Source organism: Hypomesus nipponensis, chromosome 5, assembly GCF_054491055.1.
Source record: "Hypomesus nipponensis isolate SF chromosome 5, ASM5449105v1, whole genome shotgun sequence".
Taxonomy (NCBI): domain Eukaryota; kingdom Metazoa; phylum Chordata; class Actinopteri; order Osmeriformes; family Osmeridae; genus Hypomesus; species Hypomesus nipponensis.
Genome location: NC_140365.1, coordinates 14,315,594 through 14,333,579, shown reverse-complemented (window position 1 = coordinate 14,333,579; position 17,986 = coordinate 14,315,594). Strand labels below are relative to the sequence as shown.

The following is a 17,986-nucleotide window of genomic DNA, read 5'->3' as shown; positions in this document are numbered from 1 at the left end:
CATTTCTACGCTTTGTCACCCAATTGGCCCCTATACTAGGGTTTCTGATTACAGAAGCTGGGTCACGTTGGCATCTCTGTCCTTACATAAATCTGACCATGTCCAGGCTCGTGTTGGGTGCACACACATCTTAGGCTGTTTTCTAGTTGGTATGGGATGCTCGTGCTTTATAAACATAGGAAACCCCTAGACACAGACCTAGGCCTGACCTGGGTGACAGCTTCAGACTTGGTTGGTAGTTTTCCTGCAGCTTGGCCATATGTGTACGTTCTAATTTACGGCTAGGCCTCTGCATTCCATGGAGTGGTACTTCCCTACCCTCCTTTGCTAAAACCAACGTTTCACACTTCTATTTGGTTTTACTCAGTCACAGCTTAGCATCAAATTTCCCATAATACAACTTAGAGCATAATATAAGGAATAACTGAGACATTCACTTTTCAATCGGATAGTTCCATAAATGTAACCCATCTCCATCATTTTCAGCAGGGTGACGTAATTTTCTTCATCACTTGCCCCACTGGACAAGTTTAAACTCAAACAAAATAAAATTTTACTTCACCTTATGTGCCACTCATTACGTCTACTTTATTTATTTGACAGAATTCTGCATGAAAAATAAAATATCCACTTGTCCCGTACAAGCCTTAATGTTGAGCCCTGTACATGGCTAGACTCTTGATACAGATCAGAATCCATCATATCTTGGGACATCCAAAATCAGCGAATCTCAAAGCCAAATCAGCGCAATAGAAAATGTGTTTTAAAGAATTCAAAACCCAACTTTTTTTGTGGAAAAGAAGTGGAATACTTGTCTGTGAAATAAACAGTTAAAAGGGATTCGATGATCACTAGTCTAGTGATTACATTATTCTGCATTGTCATCATTCAGTTTTTCTTTTAAACAAAGCAGCTGATATTGCCAAAAGCGACAGCAAGCTAGTGGACTTCCGACAGCAAGCTAGTGGGCAGAAAACCGAGAAATGATAGCGTTTATAACGGCTAGAGAATTGCACAGATTATACAAATAGTTTGATTTGGTCGAGGAGGACAGCCTTAAAGAGAGAAAGCGATTCCCCATTGATCTGTCACATCAGAATTTTTATTTGGGTCACAAGTCTTGAAATTTGAATGAGAATGTCGCCCGGTGGACCGCATTGTCTTAGGCGGCAGCCATGTCTTCACGTCATGTCTCAAAGTTAATAGTTTTACAGTTTTACTGTCAATTCTACACCAAAAGTCGAGCAGGGCAGCTTTCAAGAGATGTGGGAATTCTGCTTTAAGCCAGCTGGTCCCGATTATTTTTTTTTGGTTTGTTTAAAACTGGCAATCTGACTGAGACTGCGCCCCCGTTACACTGTTTTGACGTTAGCCTCAGTCAGACTCGGGTCACTCACCGGTAGTGTGCACAATGTTGTATTTCATTCCATTCTACACCAGAAACGTCAGGGAGGACTGCCTTATGTAGATACGAGCCTACTGAAGATATCCAGCATTTCTCATGTCTTTAACCAAACCTGTTTCATTCAACATTTGCCTGAGATAGCGACCTCCGTTAGCCAGGCTAGTTTTGCCCGTTTCACTCGTCAGGCTATTTAAAGGTCTGGGGGGACAAGTGACTTCTGTGCACGGACAAGTGAAACATAAATGTGCTTGTCCAAATGACAAGTGCCTCAAAAAGTTAATGTCAAGCCCTGCAATCCAGTTTAATTACCTGATTGACACTCCAAGTGTATATACCCGGGAGAAGTTCATCTTTTGCCACCGACATGCGCAGTTGAGCCTGCTTGACGTTGTGTGACGTAGGGTGATAATTGGTCTATTGGCTTTCACTTCTTGTCAATATAAATTCTTTGGTATTGTAGCGACAATGCTCTTGGTACCCAGAATGCCCTGCGGCAAGCTGAAAAGCTACTAAGTTAAGGCCAAGAACTTGTATTACATTGCTTCTATACTCTTAGGTTAAGGGCATTAGCTTAGTTAGATAATCATTGTTTGGAGTTCTATTGTTGTGTTCGTTTTGTTTTGATGTGTAATGCTACCGTCTTTAGTTAAGATAATTTGAGTATTCACTCTGTTTGGGAATGTTGTCTATTTAGATGGCTATCCAAGCTGTCCAATGGGAAAGTGTATTTGAGCAAACAAACAGTTATGAGCATTGTTCCGCTTAATGCTAGTCAGCGCTATGGTATTGTTGGCCCCATTTAAAGTGCAGCCTATATTCCGGCGCGGCCTGTACTCCCAATTTATAAACGCAAAGCTCCCATTCTGGTGGGGTGCGGATTATTTTCCGAAAAATAAGGTATGCGTGCAGCATTAGTTACCATGGTGATCTATCCTGGTAAGAAGTGAACCACCGTTGTGACACTGAAAATCCAGAATTAAACCTGAAGTTACCTCACTTAACCCTAAATCCAGCTTTGTAGTTTTGGTAGCTTTGGCCACCCGTAGGCTCTAACATTGGTACACCTTCATTTATAAGGCAACCCATGGTCTGCTCCCAAACTACCTGTGTGTTTTCATTATGCAGAAAAGTGCCGGGCAATACTCCTTGCGTTCTCAGGACTTCTTTATGTTCGCTGTCCCAAATGCCAGAACTGATACCACTTACTGCTTTTAAATCTAAAATGAAAGAAATGGAGGCGGTTCCCTAAAATGTAAATGTTTTTAAATTAACCAGGTTATGTACCTGACTTAACTTGTCTCTGTGTGATCTTCTGTCAGTCTCTTCTGTCTGTAACTACATTTAATCGTTTTAGCAGACGCTCTTATCCAGACTTATCCGGCTATGTGTTCTTATGTTGCTGCCTGTCTTGGCCTGTCTTGAAAAATAGATTTTTAATCTCAATGGGACCTTCCTGGTTAAATAAAAGTTAAATAAAAAATAAAGTAGTATAGGGCTCTGGTGTCTCCAAGCTCACTCATCCTTCCTCCAAGGGCTTCCTTTTCAGCTAAGACCACACCTAAAATTGTCAGGAGTATCTATTTCTAATGGTAATCTACCTCATTACTAGTTGAGCAGCCATCTTTTCTACTATAACCAATCCCCCAACAGTCTAACACTTAACCTAAGACCACAATTAAAATGATCCCCCCTCTACATTCCTGTAAGCGACTCAACATGTGTTACTAATGAACACAGAAACCTAAAAACCAAACCACATTAATTTGACATTAAACCTAAAATTCAATTACATTCTTTATCTGATCAGTGTTGCATATGTCTACGCCCCAACCCTCAGGTGTCTACTTTGTACTATTTCTTAACCCTTGTGTTATCTTTGGGTCATTCTGACCCATCAGTAATTGTGACCCACCGTCATATTGCAACAACTTTACCGCATACCCCCAAAAAAGTGAAGTATTTTCTTTTAATCGTCGGGCTGTCTCAGACCCCCCACATCGCAAAGGTTAAAAGAAAAATTCTTATGTTTATTTGTTTTTGTATTGGGTAAAGGTGTGGCAACACATTGGTGGTTCGTTGTGAACCTTCGGGTCACATGACCAGCACAAGGGTTGACAAAGGTTTGTTTTAGTGTACAGTTGGTACATGGTTCTATAGCTCAGTTTTCCTCATCCAGCTGAAGCAGCTTCCCTTCAGACGGATTCTTAAAATGGAGAAATTGAAGAAGTTTATTCAGCAACGATAACGACATAGGAACCTGGTTATCTCAAGACCTCTAAAGCCTATAGAATGACAGAATCATACTTTTGCTAACGATACACTTGTACAACGGTACAGCTTGAAGCTTTTGATGCCTGATGTCAAAAAGTCAGCAGGAAAAAATCAAGCCTGTGTATTGTAACCCCTCTGCTTTCCCTTTATTCAGATACGCAATGACCTCTTCCTAAAGCTACCCCTCCCTGTGCTCCTGCGCTACCCCACCCTCCCCTTCATCCTGCCATTCATGGCCATCAGGCCTCCCCCGGGGCTAGGCTTCCTGCCCAGGCCAGGAGCACACAGTCAGGCAGGGTGTCCAGTCAGAGTAGGCCTCTGGAGACCAGTGCAGGTAGAGCAGGCAGGGGCCCAGGGCTGGGTCATGTCAGGGAAGGGTGTGTGACGTGATCAACATTTCTTTTGTGACTGATATTTAAGATCAAGACCCCCCGACCTAATTCCATCCACTTGCTAACTGTTAGTCAAATCAACATGGTTTACCAGACGTTCAATCACACATTTCCTCTCCCTTGTCGCTCTATCAACAGTTGCTGCATCCCACCCAGCAGCTACCTCCCTATCAGCTGATCCCACAGATTTTTTACGGTGGGCCCGTACCCGTCAGGGTCCCCATGTACCCCCATCAGGGCCCCACCAGACTGCCTGCTGTCCAGTCCCAGGCTCCTGGGGAGCAGCCAGATGGAGCTGGAGCCAGCAGCAGCAGCCAGAGCGGGCATGCCCAGCACCACGCCCAGCCCCACGCCCAGGCCAGCCTGCCCAACCAGGGACCCTGGCACCCGGCCCCTCAGCCCACTGTGTTTGACAAGATCCTGGAGCGCCTTGGCAACATGTTCCCTCATTTCAGCAGGTAATATACTCACAAACACAATGAACTAGGGCTATAAATGTGCAAGAAATAACTAGTTATAAGAAACAATTAAATTATGTTAAAACAGAGCTGTTATGGCAGCAGATCCATTGTTTATGGCTCTAACAAGAGCCTTTTATGGCGTGGCTGTGCACGTGTCAGTAATATTGTGTGACTTGGCTCCAGACCGGTTCTGATGAAGTATGTCCAGGACACGCGCACAGCCAATGGAGGGGACCTCAACTTCCTATCCTACCAGGAAGTCATCAACCGAGTGGCTCAGCTCATCCTGGACAAGCAGGAGAGCAGCCGGGTAAGACCTGTGGCAAAGAGTATAGAAGCACAAGGCGAAACTCTGATGCTTTTTTGGTAACAGTCACTAGGTGACGCTTCGGTTGCACGCCGCGGTTGTGGAGTGAATATTCCAACTGGAGTTACAGGACAACAGCACAGATAGTTACATACCAGGTAGTTATAGGTAACAGATAATTACGGTGTGTTCACACTGCAGCGTTTTTTAACGCTCTGCACCGCTTGCCTTCCCGCAGTGCTCCACGCTCGGGGGCGTGTTAGAAAAGTTAATACAGAGTTGTAGTTCTCTAAGGTCACTGTTTGTGTAAAACGGTGTGCAGACTTGGGTTCATGTACTTACAATATCGATCATTATTGATATAAATATAGGTGCTCCTGTCTCGATGAAAATACAGCTTTTACACTGCATGATGCAAGGAATCAGATACGCTGACTAGATGTTGCATGATCTTGTTAACTAGGCTATAGGCTACATTACTGTACAGCACTTCAGTAACATTCGCTAGGTTATGGCCACTATCATTTACTGTATGGTTAGCGAGTGACTGCCAAGCAGCATTTCAACGTTGAATGTCAATCGTGTGCCGGGGAAACTAGACTACTGTAGCTAGACTAGTACAGTATGCAGCTAGCACAGAAGAAAGTTAGAGCTAGGTTACGTACTGTAGCTAGCTAAAGTGACGAGACTGAATTTAACACACCAGGGACACGGACAACCTCGGCAACCCTGCGCCAGGTATACATTTTTTGTTAACGTCTCTTTAATCGTACAGAGGCGTATAAAACAAGACTGTGTGTAGACACACATACGATGAGTTGCTCTTCCATCTTGAAACTGTCCACATTCTCACACACAAGGGGCCAGAGCCCCTTGACCCACACGCGTGCTTGTTAAGACACACATACCCAAGCTTTTCTGAAAAGGGTGGGCTGACCACGCCCCCACCCACACTCCTTGGTTTCTAGCATAGGCCCTTGTGGACCTTGGTGTAATTGCATTTCCGATTTTGTATGCAATTTTAAAAAGTTCTAAAAAGCCTAAAACATTGATAGTATAGGCCAGGGGTCACTAAATGGCGGTCCGAGTCCGGACCCAGGCGGCTTCCTATCCGGACCCGGACCTTTAGTCAATATATTATTAGCCAATGGAATTGATTCATTTTGACAGAACGTTTCCATTTTAACCAGCAAATTTTGTTATAGCCTTTACGCTATTTATTATGTCTATGGTTTTCCTACTAGATGTGGTTTCTATCTTCTGTGTCCAATCCAAAGATCCAATCAGGAGCTGTAATAGCAATCACCATGACAACTCACTCACTCAACGTTGGCCACAACCTCTGTGGGTCACGCAGGTTGTGTTTGTAATTCGCAACAATGCAGGCTAATCGAGTTGCTCACGTTAGCTAGCCTACCTGTTAAATGGCGTGACAAAACCCAGCAAAATGTTGATTCCGAAAAATCGCAAATTTCAGACAGAAATGGACTGACAAGAACGCATTTGTGTTGCCGGTGGGGAGCACAAAACCGATATGTTTAATCTGCAATGAGACGGTTGCCCTTGTCGAAACTGGTAGAGTTAACGTGAAACGTCACTATGACACAAAGCATAGACACTGAACAAAATTACCCCCAGAACTCTGGTCTATGGGAGAAAGACCAGAAGCTTTTTTGTGTGGAAAAAAGACTTGGAAGACTTCTGTCTGTGAAATAAACTGTTTAAAGGGATTTGATGATCACTAGTCTAGTGATAATGTTTTTCAGTGTTGTCATCATTGAGTTATTTTTTTATTTATTAAGCAGCTGATATTGCCAAAAGCGACAGCAAGCTAGTGGACTGCCTAGTCGCTTTCACTCCAAAATGGCGGGAACGTAACGCTGCTACTGGGCACTGGTGTTGCAATGGAGCGTGACATCTGCGCCGGAGATATGGCTGCCGTAGTTGTGTCCTCCTCAACTCTACTTTTTCCATCTTTATAATGTTATTGGGGTGTGCTTGCCTTCGGCGAGCACAAACCATTGTTATCTCGCATATATATTTATTTATTTCGTTATTTATTATTTTTGCCCCCCTAAGGCTCAGTCAATATTTGGACTACACTGACAACGGTTGTGTTATGTTTCTTGGTCTCGATTGCATTGCTTGTATTTGGATTTACGTTCCGTTGCGTAAGGGAAAGCGATTTCGAGTGGAACTGCAATCTCGCATTATTGATTTAGGTCTTGACTGCGAAAACAGCCAGGTGGTGAGATTTTAATATAGATTGTTGTAAAAACTTTGATTTGTTTGCTACATGAGAGCCTGTCAGCCTCCATTGACGATTGCGGCAGCAACAACAGTGTTGAGGCCCATTCAACTGTCGATATGCGTCTGGTGAGTATTTTCTTAATTTTGTACCAGGGTCAATTCTACATCTAAATGGACAGCAGTGGTTTAAAGATATGGCGATTGCGAAGACAGCCAGCGGGTCAGCATAGTTTGTTATCTGTGTAAAACTTGGAATTTGAGTGAGACTTCGTCTTGTTTTGACGTTAGCCACACAGTCACAGACTCTGCTCGCCCACTGGCAGTGTAGTAGGCTACAGTACTGTCTTCAATGCCACAGCTATAGGTAAACTTTATTATGTCTTATTACACGGCTGTTCTTAATGCTGTAGAATGCTCCATTCACTTGAATGGGGCTTCCCAACGTTCTGCGGTGAACAATTTTCTCATATTTGACCGTTGCTATGCATATTTGGCCGCTGTCAAGGGAAGTGGCCTTTTTGCCTCAGATTCACCTCTTCCGTAGCACTCCGCAAGTAGTCCGGTAACTTTTCAACCCTAGCGTACTCTGTTGCTTAGCGACGTCAGCTAATTTAAAGCCTAAATAATGCTCAAAGTCGCTTGCCTCTCGCAAACTGCTTTTGAATTAGCCATGTCTCCCTAAGTTAATATCTAACTTATTGACGTTTTGGGGGGCTTATTTTCAGTTAGCAGACGGTACTATTAGAATCACAAGAGTCTGTGACTCTGTGGCTAACGTCAAAACAAGACACAGTCTCAGTCAAATTCCAAGTTTTACACAAATAACGAGTCTCTAGTTACAATTATTATATCAGCCGGCAAGACCGGTTACCTAGAGTGCGGGTGGCATTTTATCTTTCACTTGGCCCAAAAAAAAGTGTAGAAAAAAATAATCTATAGTGTGCAGTAGATAATATCATGTCAGATCTTTAAAGCATATCGGATTTTTTGGACACTTGACGTTATACAAACTACAACAGTGACTTTAGAGAACTACAGCTTTGCATTAATCTGTCTGACACCCCCGAGCTTGGTGCACTGTGGGAAGGCGAGCGATGGCAAGCGATTCGCGTCACTGCAGTGTGAACGCCCTGTTAAGGTTTAGGGGGGACATTGGGCCTAAGTATCATAATTCTGTGCACTTTTTTTCGCTCAAATACATGCAAAAAAAATGTTGCTTGCGCAAGCTCGCATTACTTGTTGAGGTCTCTATTTACACTTACATCAAGAAGATACTAGGACCTAGGTTTGGGCTAAGATGTTTACAACATCTATCTCTGCCCCTGCCCACCACCACAAATAGAATCAAATTCTGTGGGAAACACTGCACACACTCACTCACACACACAGTCTATGGTCATCTGACTCATACATCGAATTGAAATCTCATCCCTTCCTTTTCTTTATATGTTTGGATACGTACGCACACTGCATTCGGCTTAGCCTCCTGTGTTTTACTAAACCCTCTGCCCAGGATGTGAGTGGTGATGGGGGCAACCTCCTCGGGGGGCAGGGCCTGGGTGTGACGGCCCTGAGCTCAGCCTCCCCCGTGCCAGCCCGCTCCGCAGACACCCCTTCCCCCGTCTGGAAGAGCCTGGGCTCACACGGACATCAGCAGTCCAAGGCGGTGGGTAGACGCTGGGCACAGCCTGTCAGGCATCATTAACACGTGAACGTTGATTCATGTTACATCCATTCTTCATCCCTTTCTTTAACAAGAAACAATTTGATGTGTTTAGGCAGCAGGACACCTATTTTAATCAATGATTTTCTCATTTAGGGAATAGTGCCTTAAATTCAGAATTTTCCAACAGGAGACTGAAATATGGATTTTTAACTTCTTGTTGAGGAGGATTGTTTGTATTGAGTGATGTGTGTTGGTGTTTCCTGTATAGCTGAACATGGAGGACCCGTGTATCATATGTCACGATGACATGACCCAGGAGAACATGTGTGTGCTGGAGTGCAGACACAGCTTCCACAGACATGTAAGACTGGATCTCAGGCCTGCTCGGAGGCTCTGCCTCAACACAAACACACATTAAATCACCTCAAGCAGGACGCCTGTCACGCTTGTGTCTGAGCTGAGGGTTTGTCCTCGCTCTTCTCATGGTTCATGTTCTGTCCCTCCAGTGTATCAAGTCTTGGCTGAAGGAGCAGAGCACCTGCCCCACCTGCAGAGAGCATGCCCTCCTGCCTGAAGACTTCCCAAGTCTTCCTGGCAGGCCCCGCAGAGGCCACACTCCCTTCTCCTGAACCAGCCGCTCTGCCTCTGCCCTCCAAGCTCTCTAATACTGGAACTAATCCAGAAAATCCTTATTCTCAACATTCTGTTCACTGGAGTCCCTTCTAACAGCCAGTACTGTTTTTTTGTTTTTTTTACTCATGCTTGTTGCACACAAACAAATTTGGACCAAAGGCATTGTTTATTATCCTTTCATCAAGATTTGTTCCCACTTTCAAAGTCTTAATGCTATTATGCTCAAAGTAATAAAGTTTGATGACTAGTTACTTTGTGCTAAGTTTTGGGTATTTGAGAAAATGCTACCAGACTAATGTAGGCTTTTAGAAAATTAATGTTTCGGACTGGCTTTCTCTTTTTTTTTTCCTCAATGTAATCAGTTTTATATTCACATTTAAATTCAAATTCATTTTTAATTAAAAACTTAATTGTGTATGAATCAACTTGTGTTTCAGAAGTGAAGTTCACTAGAGCCGTAGGCTATAACACAAAATAGGGTACACCAGCAGGATTTTACACATATTATTCTTCATTGTTGCTGCATTCAGCTGAGGTGTAACATATATAACACACACAAACATACAGGTATCAATCCTTTTTGATAATATTTACTTGATTAGTTGCAGCTGTTAAACATTATTTGCCGTAACAAGTTCTTCCACCAAACATTCCACATAATGGGACCGACTCTACGTGTAGGTCTTGATGTCAAAGGTTTGATGGTGCAGGTCCTTCAGACTGTGTCCTCCATGTATGCTTTGCATTTCGGATACGGTTGACGTCCAGCTAGTACCTCAGTGATCTCTAATTTACAGTCCGTAGTCCCATCTGTATCTAAGCACACTGAAGCACTGTCTTGTGTTAAGCTTCCGGTGTTATCCACTCCATTTCGCTTGTGGATGGTTTTACAGCCGACACAGCTTGAGAGGGAAGTTTTCTGTGATCAGGTGGTCATCGTGTAGCACGATCACCACGTTCACCTCAAACTCTACAGGAGGAGAGTACATTACACATTAACGTGTAAGGAAAGTTAACAGGACATAGAAATTATGGAATATATACAATTAGTATAGTTGTGTGTATAAACGTCTATTCAGAATACACCGTGTTGTCATTAACAGATTGTTCCTCAATTAAATGTTCATAGACCCTAATTCTGGAACTTGCCAGTGGAGGCTTGTACTCACCAACTTTGAAGTTGGTGGTCTCCAGGGTGGGGCAGGTGAAGAGCCGGGGGAACACCATATAGATTGGAATGGGGAGACCGTGGCAGACATCGCCTTCTGCTATCTGGATGTTCTGGATCTCTGTGGCGTCCCTGGCGTAACCCTCGGCACAGCCTAGAGTACAAGAGTCATTTTCTACAAACAATAGAATTCACAAAACAAGTGTGCGATACTAAACCCTTATTTTCACAGAAGATTCTGGTTGGGACCTTTGTCTCTTTAAAATAAACTTTTATAAAGAAAGAACGTGTTGGTAGTGAGGGTGCATCCACAGATTGAGGAGGCAGTGTCTCCAGGTTGGCAGCTAGGGGCTCACCACAGGTCTCTACCCGGACCAGCTGGAGCTCCATGCTCTTGATGGCTACGTCTGAGCTCTCCACCAGCAGCTCTCCAGTCAGGGGCTGAGTGATCACACAATTGGTGGCATCGAGGTTGCCCCGAATAAGAAACATAGGCAGTGAACTCCGCTGGAAAAGAGAAAATTGTTGGGAAACGGCTAATGACTTTGCTAAAGCCATCACAACTTTTAAAGATGTTGATATGACTGGAGAGGATTTTTGGGTACCTCGCGTACATTCTGCAAAGTCTCAGGAGTTATGGTGAAGTCTACAGGTGTGGGAACTATCTTGGCTTTCTGTGGCTAGAGAAACGACACAAGGACTGTTTTAACAAGGAAATAGGATTTTTTTTTTTTACAATTATACAGTAAAATATGTTGCCTACAAACTACATTGTTTGCTGTATTGTGTAAAACACAACATATTTGACTCACATACTGACAAACAGGTTGAGCTTACCTGACAGTGTACCATAAACTCACAGGTCTTGGTAAGATCTTTGGCCAATAAGGATCGTTTCATGTCACAGCGCAGGGTATACTGGAAAACAGGATGGTAATACATGAGCATGGCTATTCTTTTGGCAGATCAAATCCCAAATACATTTTAACGTTAAGGATGAAAATATATTGCTGGTCTCATCTATTTAGGTTTATTTTATTTGTCTCGGTCCCTTTATTTCATCTTGACTCTGGGGGCAAAAAGATGGCTTCCATTTTAGGTAGGAAGGCAACAATGGAATAATCCTTCTTTGAAGAAGATAGAAACATTACAGATCTCTTCAGAAATACTGCAGTTAGGGTAAAAAAAATTGTATTAATTTTCACTAAATGGTCAACTCCGCTTTCCCTACAATTTCTCTGAGGTGCTTCAAAGAAAGCTCAAATGGAACACGGTAAAATGTCCATAATTACACCCTTAATAGCTAAATTTAGCCACAGATAAAGCAAGGGTTACAATCCCTGTTTGTTTGCCAGATGGCATGACAACAAAATAGCCCTGTTAAGTTCTCAGACTTTAGAAATAACATCTGCTGATGAAGGTCTCGTCCAAGCACATGCACACGGACACACACCCAGAAAACAGTGGTGTGTAACATTACCCCCTCCTGTCCAACATATGTAACCAAATGGTGTGGTGTGCACCACAGTGTGTGAATTTTAGTCAGGCCCTTGCCTAACTGAGGAGAAAGCCAAGGAGAAACAAACATTACATAGAATGTATAATAAAGCTTGAAGGTTATGGTCTCACAGACTTTACCTGAATGTTGACAAAAACGCCATGGTAGGTCTCATATAGAACTTTGTTGCCCTTTGTGTGGAGGGGGAACTCAAAGGGAATCTCTGTCTTGCCTCCTGGAACCTTGCCTGGTTTGACCACTTCAATGTTGCTGGTGATCAATTGAATGGGCTATATACATACACAACATCTTTCAGTGTGACACCATGTATCATGTGCTTCTATGCAGCAACCAACACAGAAACAGTAATACAACCCAACAACACAAGCAGCATGTTTGCCTGTTAATAGCACAACTTTGAGCAAGGCCAATAAAAGGACTTGACACGTTTATAATGAATTAGATCAACTTAATAATACTGTCACAAGAAAGCACAGTTTCAACTAGCGAACAGTGGCTAAGTATACCATTAAGTCCTTACCTTGACAGAGTTATAGAAGGCCTCAAAGACTCCTACACTCTTGGAGCTGAGCTGTAAATTGACCAGGCCCTCCATGGTGAGAGAGATACCCTGGTGCTGCACTGCCTCTTTACTCATTAACACAACAACACCTGCTAGGACCTCCTGCCAAGGATGACACACAATGCATGGAGAAGCTATGGTTATGAAATGTAGCTATTTCTTTGTATGGCGATGTGTTACTTGATTGGCTACAACGCATTTGCCCCAATAACCCCACTAGAGGGAAATTAACGACCTGGGGTCTCATTTATAAAACTGCGTAGGATTCTTACTAAAAGTGTACGTACGCCCAAAAGCCTAAAATGGTGTACGCACACAAAAATTCAGATTTATAAAACCGTGCGTACGCACACCTGTACGCAATGTTCCCTTTATAAATCACAGATTAAGTGTGCGTACATGAATCAGCATTGTACCCCGCCCTGAACACGCCCATTATTAACCATAAATAGTCAATGCAAAGCACCTCATGAATGCTAATCTAGTATCTCATCATGATCCTGGAATACGATTGTTCTTTACGGTGAATCATAGCGCATGACAACTTCTCAGACACTGTTAGCCTATTGGTGGAGCCCGAAAACTCCGAAAATGTGGTGGCCGGTAGATCACCAATTTAAAAAAACTGTGCGAGTGGCGTCAACTGTGGCAGTGATATTGCGAGTCGAGATACAATTTGAAAACAAAAGCGTTTTGTTGTGAACAGTAATCTATTAGCCTAAAGTCTGGACTGATAACGAGGACGTAGAGTGTAGCGATTGCACGGGAGCTTAACGACTGTATTTCCAGTTTTTAAAATGAGGATATTTGCACAGTATTAAAGAAATATATTTAGTTATACGCTGTGTTCTGCAGTTATCTAAAGGTAGGTTATGTGATGTTATCCTATATTCCATGCAGTCGGGGAATCTCCCTCTCCTGAACTCCCGTAGTGGACAATCTGATGGTGAGGAAGCGCTGAATTATTAGCCTATTTAAAATTTGAGTTGGATTGTACAAGGTGTTTATGGAACAAGAATCACTCAGTACAAGCGCAAAAAACGTGTGTGTGTAAAACAAAATATATATTACGAGTAATGTTCTTCCCACATTCAATTTCTGTAGTCTGACTAGGCCTACGGTCATCTGCGTCGCCAATTCCAACTGTTTCCAAAATGTGCGTAGGCCTACGGGAGGGTTAGAGATTTTTTATAAATGAGACCCCTGCTCATTATTGGAGAGACAGCGGCTGACTGCGGTGCATTCACTGAAGATCCCCACTAGAGGGGAGTAAAAAACCCAATCTGCATATATGAGAGAATGACAAACTGTAGCCTACTGTCATCGCATTTGTAGAAAGTGTTGCCTTATAAGTAAAATCAGTCGGAAATAGCCTTCTGAAAAAATAAGATGCAGAGACAGTTTTAAATTCCTGCAGGGTGTTCAACGTAAGGCTAGCTTTAGGTACTGTAGTTGATTATTTTTTTGCTACTTGTAGTTAGAGCTAGCAAGGACAACATTTAAGTTTTAAATCCGATATTAGATTAAATCTTACGTAGTGAAAAATATGAACATAGGCGTTACAAGGTAGTTGGTCAGCTAGCTAGCTAAACGCCAAAGACAATGCCACTGTCACTGTGTGACAAGAAGCATGCACACTAATAGTATTAACGTATTACTGCAGCACTACAGTATCTGCAACACAGCGAGAAAGCAGTTCCTAACTAGAATTTTTTCTTTATTTTTATAGCTGAATAATCAGTTTAAATGTTTTCACGTTAATAGTTTTAATCGAATGCTCTCTTACCCCTTCGTAATAAACTTTGTTTGCTCTTTTCAGTCTCAAATCCAAACTAGCACTCATATTTAAGGTTAGATATCGCAGGACAATCCTTTTCCTTCGCAAAGATACTTCCTTGCTACGATCATGTGACAAATTGTCACGTGACAACAAATCCTAACTGACTGAAGCCTGCTTTACTGGACAAACACAAGCTGTGTCTACTACCGCGCACTTGCGCACTTCGAGCACTGACTTTCAGTGCTTAGGGCGCTTCACTCAAAAAAAACAGCAGAATTCAGTGCACTGAAAGTACCTGGCTGGCGCACTGCAAACGGTCCAAAAAAACAACCAGAGGGTTGTACAAGCCTCCACAGGCAATTTCCAGAATTAGAGGCATATGAACATTTAATTGAGAAACAATGTGTTAATGACAACACGGTGTATTCTGAATAGACGTTTATATACACAACTATACTTTGAATAATTGAATATATTCCATAATTTCAATGTCCTGTTTACTTTCCTTACACGTTAATGTGTAATGTACTCTCCTCCTGTACAACCAGAGCCTGTTTAAGGAGAGCCTTGCCACTCCCTATTAAGCTCCATTGTACCGAATTTTGTTGCAGTTCCACCAGTTCCTCTGGGAATGATCGCGCGGTCGAGTGCTTTCGCCTGATTGTCGTTTGATTTGATTTGATTGTAATTTTTGCATGTTCGATATGGATTACATGTCAAAAATTGAATGAACGAGTGCTTATGTCCTTTCGATTTCTTACCGGGTAAGTCGTTGTTGCCCATAACATGCTAGCATTCTGCTAACGAATGCTGATTGGTTAGTGAAGGACTGACTACGACCAGAGATCCCGCTTGATGGCATCCGAAGCAGAACCAGAATGTCAGAGCATTAGCAACATAAGCAACAACATTAGAAAGCCAAAACTATTTTTAGCATATGTATTGACAGGGAGAGCCTAACCTGTCAACTGTGTTGTCGGTCCGTGTACGTGAGTTTAATTCCTTATATCCTTATAACGGAACACGCATGAATACGAAAAACGTTTGTCAGTCCGTTTTTTCGTTTTTCTGCAAAAACGGAAAAACGGATTTTGACGTGTTATTTTGTTTTCTCGTTTTTTAAACACAAACCATAAAACAACTTTATATTTGGATTTTTCTCACGTGGGTGGAGGTAAGCGTGAAATGCCTGTCATTGGCCGAATGTGTTGTCAGCACTACCTGTTCTTTCAAAGTAAAAGTTTCCCCCATCTAACTCGATTAGCCTAATATGGGTTATCTATCAGTTACATTTTAGGGTATTCACGTTTATAAACTTGCCAATTAATCTTTATTGACTTGGGAGTTCACCCTTCCAACTTCATTCAATGCATCTAATTTTTTAGGGCCTACTGATATCTACAGGCTAAATAAACTAATGTCAAAATGCTGTAGGCTTAGTTGTGTTTTTCCATTTATATTTGTATTAGTAATATTATAAAATCACATCAATCAATTTTATTGGCCCCTCAGTGTGGTAGTGTTGCTGTAAATTGTTAGCTAACTGATAGTGCTTATAGATTCAACATTCCATTGAACTTCTTTCACACAACTGTAAAAATATAAATGTGCAGAGGAAAATGGAATGTGCAACTGAAATGCAGGGATAGCAGCATGTGAGGTTCTTATGCACTGATGATCCTGTGCACCCTGCTCAGACACAGTTTATGCATGCCGCTAGGCGCTTGACCTATAGGCGGCAGGAGGAGGAGCATGGACCCCTACTCATCAATGGATCGGAAGCGGAGAAGATCAGCTGCTTCTAGTTCCTCGGGGTGAACATCAGCAACGACCTCACCTGGTCTGTTCATACGGACAAGGTGGTCAAAGCGGCCCGTAAGCGCCTCTTCTTCCTGAGGAGACTGAAGAAGTTTGGTAAGGACTCAGTCATCCTCATTAACTTTTACAGATGCACTATAGAGAGCATTCTGACCGGTTGCATTACAGTGTGGTATGGGAGCTGCACAGACAGGGACCGCAAGGCCCTACAAAGTGTGGTCCGTTCTGCTGAGTTCATCATCGGCAGGAAGCTCCCAGCCCTACAGGACACCTACCACACACGTTGCCTAAGGCAAGCCTGCAGGATTGTAAGAGACTGTTCCCACCCATCCTTCAGTCTCTTTACCCCGTTGCCTTCTGGCAGGCATTACCGCAGCATCCGGTTGCGCACACGCAGACCGGACAACAGTTTCTACCCAAGGGCCATCAGGCTTCTGAATGGACACGGATGTGGACATTGATTTACTGCACACTAGTCACTTATACTCTGTCACTTTCAGCTACTGGTTGCACTATCAGTAACATTGCACTACTGTACCTCACTGTACCTCGCCACCAGGCTCCTGTATGGTCATTGACATAGTCACTGATCTGCAAATTTGCACTTTTGTACTGTACTCCACTTAGGTCAAAATAGGTTATAGGGTTGAAACAGGTTTTATGTGCATTTAGGGTTAGTATAGTGTACTATTTATTGTTATCTGTAATTGAGGAAGTTTTAGTATTAGTATAGTCAATTATTTATTGCTAGCTGTATATTTAGGAAGTTTCACTTATTTAAGCTCAGCATAGATGTAAATTATGTTACGTGTACTTATATGTTATGTTATGCCAGGTGTTTGCGTTGTCTTGTCTTAAGAATTTCAGTGCCCAGTCTAACCTTGTGTTGTTCTGTGTACCTGACAAATAAAAGACTTGAACTTGACCTCCCTGTAGTCTGTCACTGACACAGAGTTTCATGCATTCAAATTTCCCCCCAGTCATCTACACACCATACTCCACTAATTGAATGGTTACTTTTAAGTGTCAAAAATAAGTTGCACTATTAATAATACAAAAGCTGTGTCAAGTTGCATGGGTAGTTTTGATGGAGAACAATCTTCAAGACATGCCACACATCTTTCATTGGATATAGGTTGGGGCTCTCACTGGGTCAAGGATATAGACCTTTTTATTCCTTAGACTAGTGGTCACCAATCCTGTTGCAGGAGAGCTACCTTTGTGTATAGGTTTATCTCCACATGACCTTAGCTTCCGTTACTGAGTGGTTGCACAACTAACTAGCACACACATGGTGTACTTTTCTCTGTTCCTTGTTGCCCTATTAAGTGTTGACATATACAGTTTGTATATAAAAAAGCTCCAAGTTTAACGCCATGTTGCCCTTTTTCATTTGTCTGTAATTAAATTGATTTGAAACCTGAAATGACCCTTCTTCAGAAATGACATTTTTTACAAAGTTTAAGTGCATGAATGTTTGTTTGGATTTCAGAGTTCCTAAATGAATGTAGTATAACTAACACATGTATCTGGATATATGTAAGATACAGTATTTCATGCAGAAAGAGAAGGTGCAGTTAGGTGTTGAAATGTATTTGACTTTGTATGGTACTTGAATGTTGTATCCCAAAGGAACAGAGAAAAGTACACCATCTGTGTGCTAGTTAGTTGTGCAACCACTCACTAACGGCAGCTAAGGCCGTGTGGAGTGAAACCTATACACAAAGGGAGCTCTCCTGCAACAGGATTGGTGA

At 42.5% G+C, this 17,986-nt stretch overlaps 2 protein-coding genes and 1 long non-coding RNA gene across 10 annotated transcripts in view; 2 read left to right on the top strand and 1 right to left on the bottom strand.

Moving 5' to 3' along the window:
* Positions 1-9,810, top strand: part of ttc3 (tetratricopeptide repeat domain 3) — a 71,134-nt gene extending 61,324 nt beyond the window's left edge. For 3 of the 6 annotated variants that reach the window (XM_084698247.1, XM_084698249.1, XM_084698248.1), the window contains exons 42-47: positions 3,831-4,010; positions 4,207-4,526; positions 4,713-4,839; positions 8,600-8,752; positions 9,021-9,113; positions 9,259-9,810. In XM_084698247.1, the coding sequence (XP_084554373.1) occupies positions 3,831-4,010; positions 4,207-4,526; positions 4,713-4,839; positions 8,600-8,752; positions 9,021-9,113; positions 9,259-9,381 (996 nt within the window). In that variant the 3' untranslated portion in view covers positions 9,382-9,810. Of the gene's footprint in view, positions 1-3,830; positions 4,011-4,206; positions 4,527-4,712; positions 4,840-8,599; positions 8,753-9,020; positions 9,114-9,258 lie in introns of those variants that run through there. The other 3 variants (XM_084698251.1, XM_084698250.1, XM_084698252.1) reach the window with 2 other exon arrangements.
* A 64-nt stretch (positions 9,811-9,874) lies between these two features.
* Positions 9,875-15,465, bottom strand: vps26c (VPS26 endosomal protein sorting factor C). 3 transcript variants are annotated; one of them, XM_084698256.1, is made up of 8 exons: positions 15,376-15,465; positions 12,593-12,736; positions 12,192-12,341; positions 11,391-11,471; positions 11,159-11,233; positions 10,910-11,060; positions 10,555-10,707; positions 9,875-10,355 (listed from the first exon to the last, which is right to left on the bottom strand). In XM_084698256.1, the coding sequence occupies exons 2-8, from the start codon at positions 12,707-12,709 to the stop codon at positions 10,273-10,275; spliced, it is 810 nt and encodes a 269-aa protein (XP_084554382.1). In that variant the 5' UTR covers positions 12,710-12,736; positions 15,376-15,465; the 3' UTR covers positions 9,875-10,272. The 3 variants fall into 3 exon arrangements, with proteins under 3 accessions (XP_084554382.1, XP_084554381.1, XP_084554379.1); XM_084698255.1 differs by lacking the exon at positions 15,376-15,465 and adding an exon at positions 15,176-15,270; XM_084698253.1 differs by lacking the exon at positions 15,376-15,465 and adding an exon at positions 14,421-14,562.
* Positions 15,175-17,157, top strand: LOC146288799 (uncharacterized). The gene is made up of 2 exons (XR_014755173.1): positions 15,175-15,588; positions 16,135-17,157. It is a non-coding gene; the product is annotated as an uncharacterized LOC146288799 (long non-coding RNA).
* Positions 17,158-17,986: the final 829 nt, after the last annotated feature.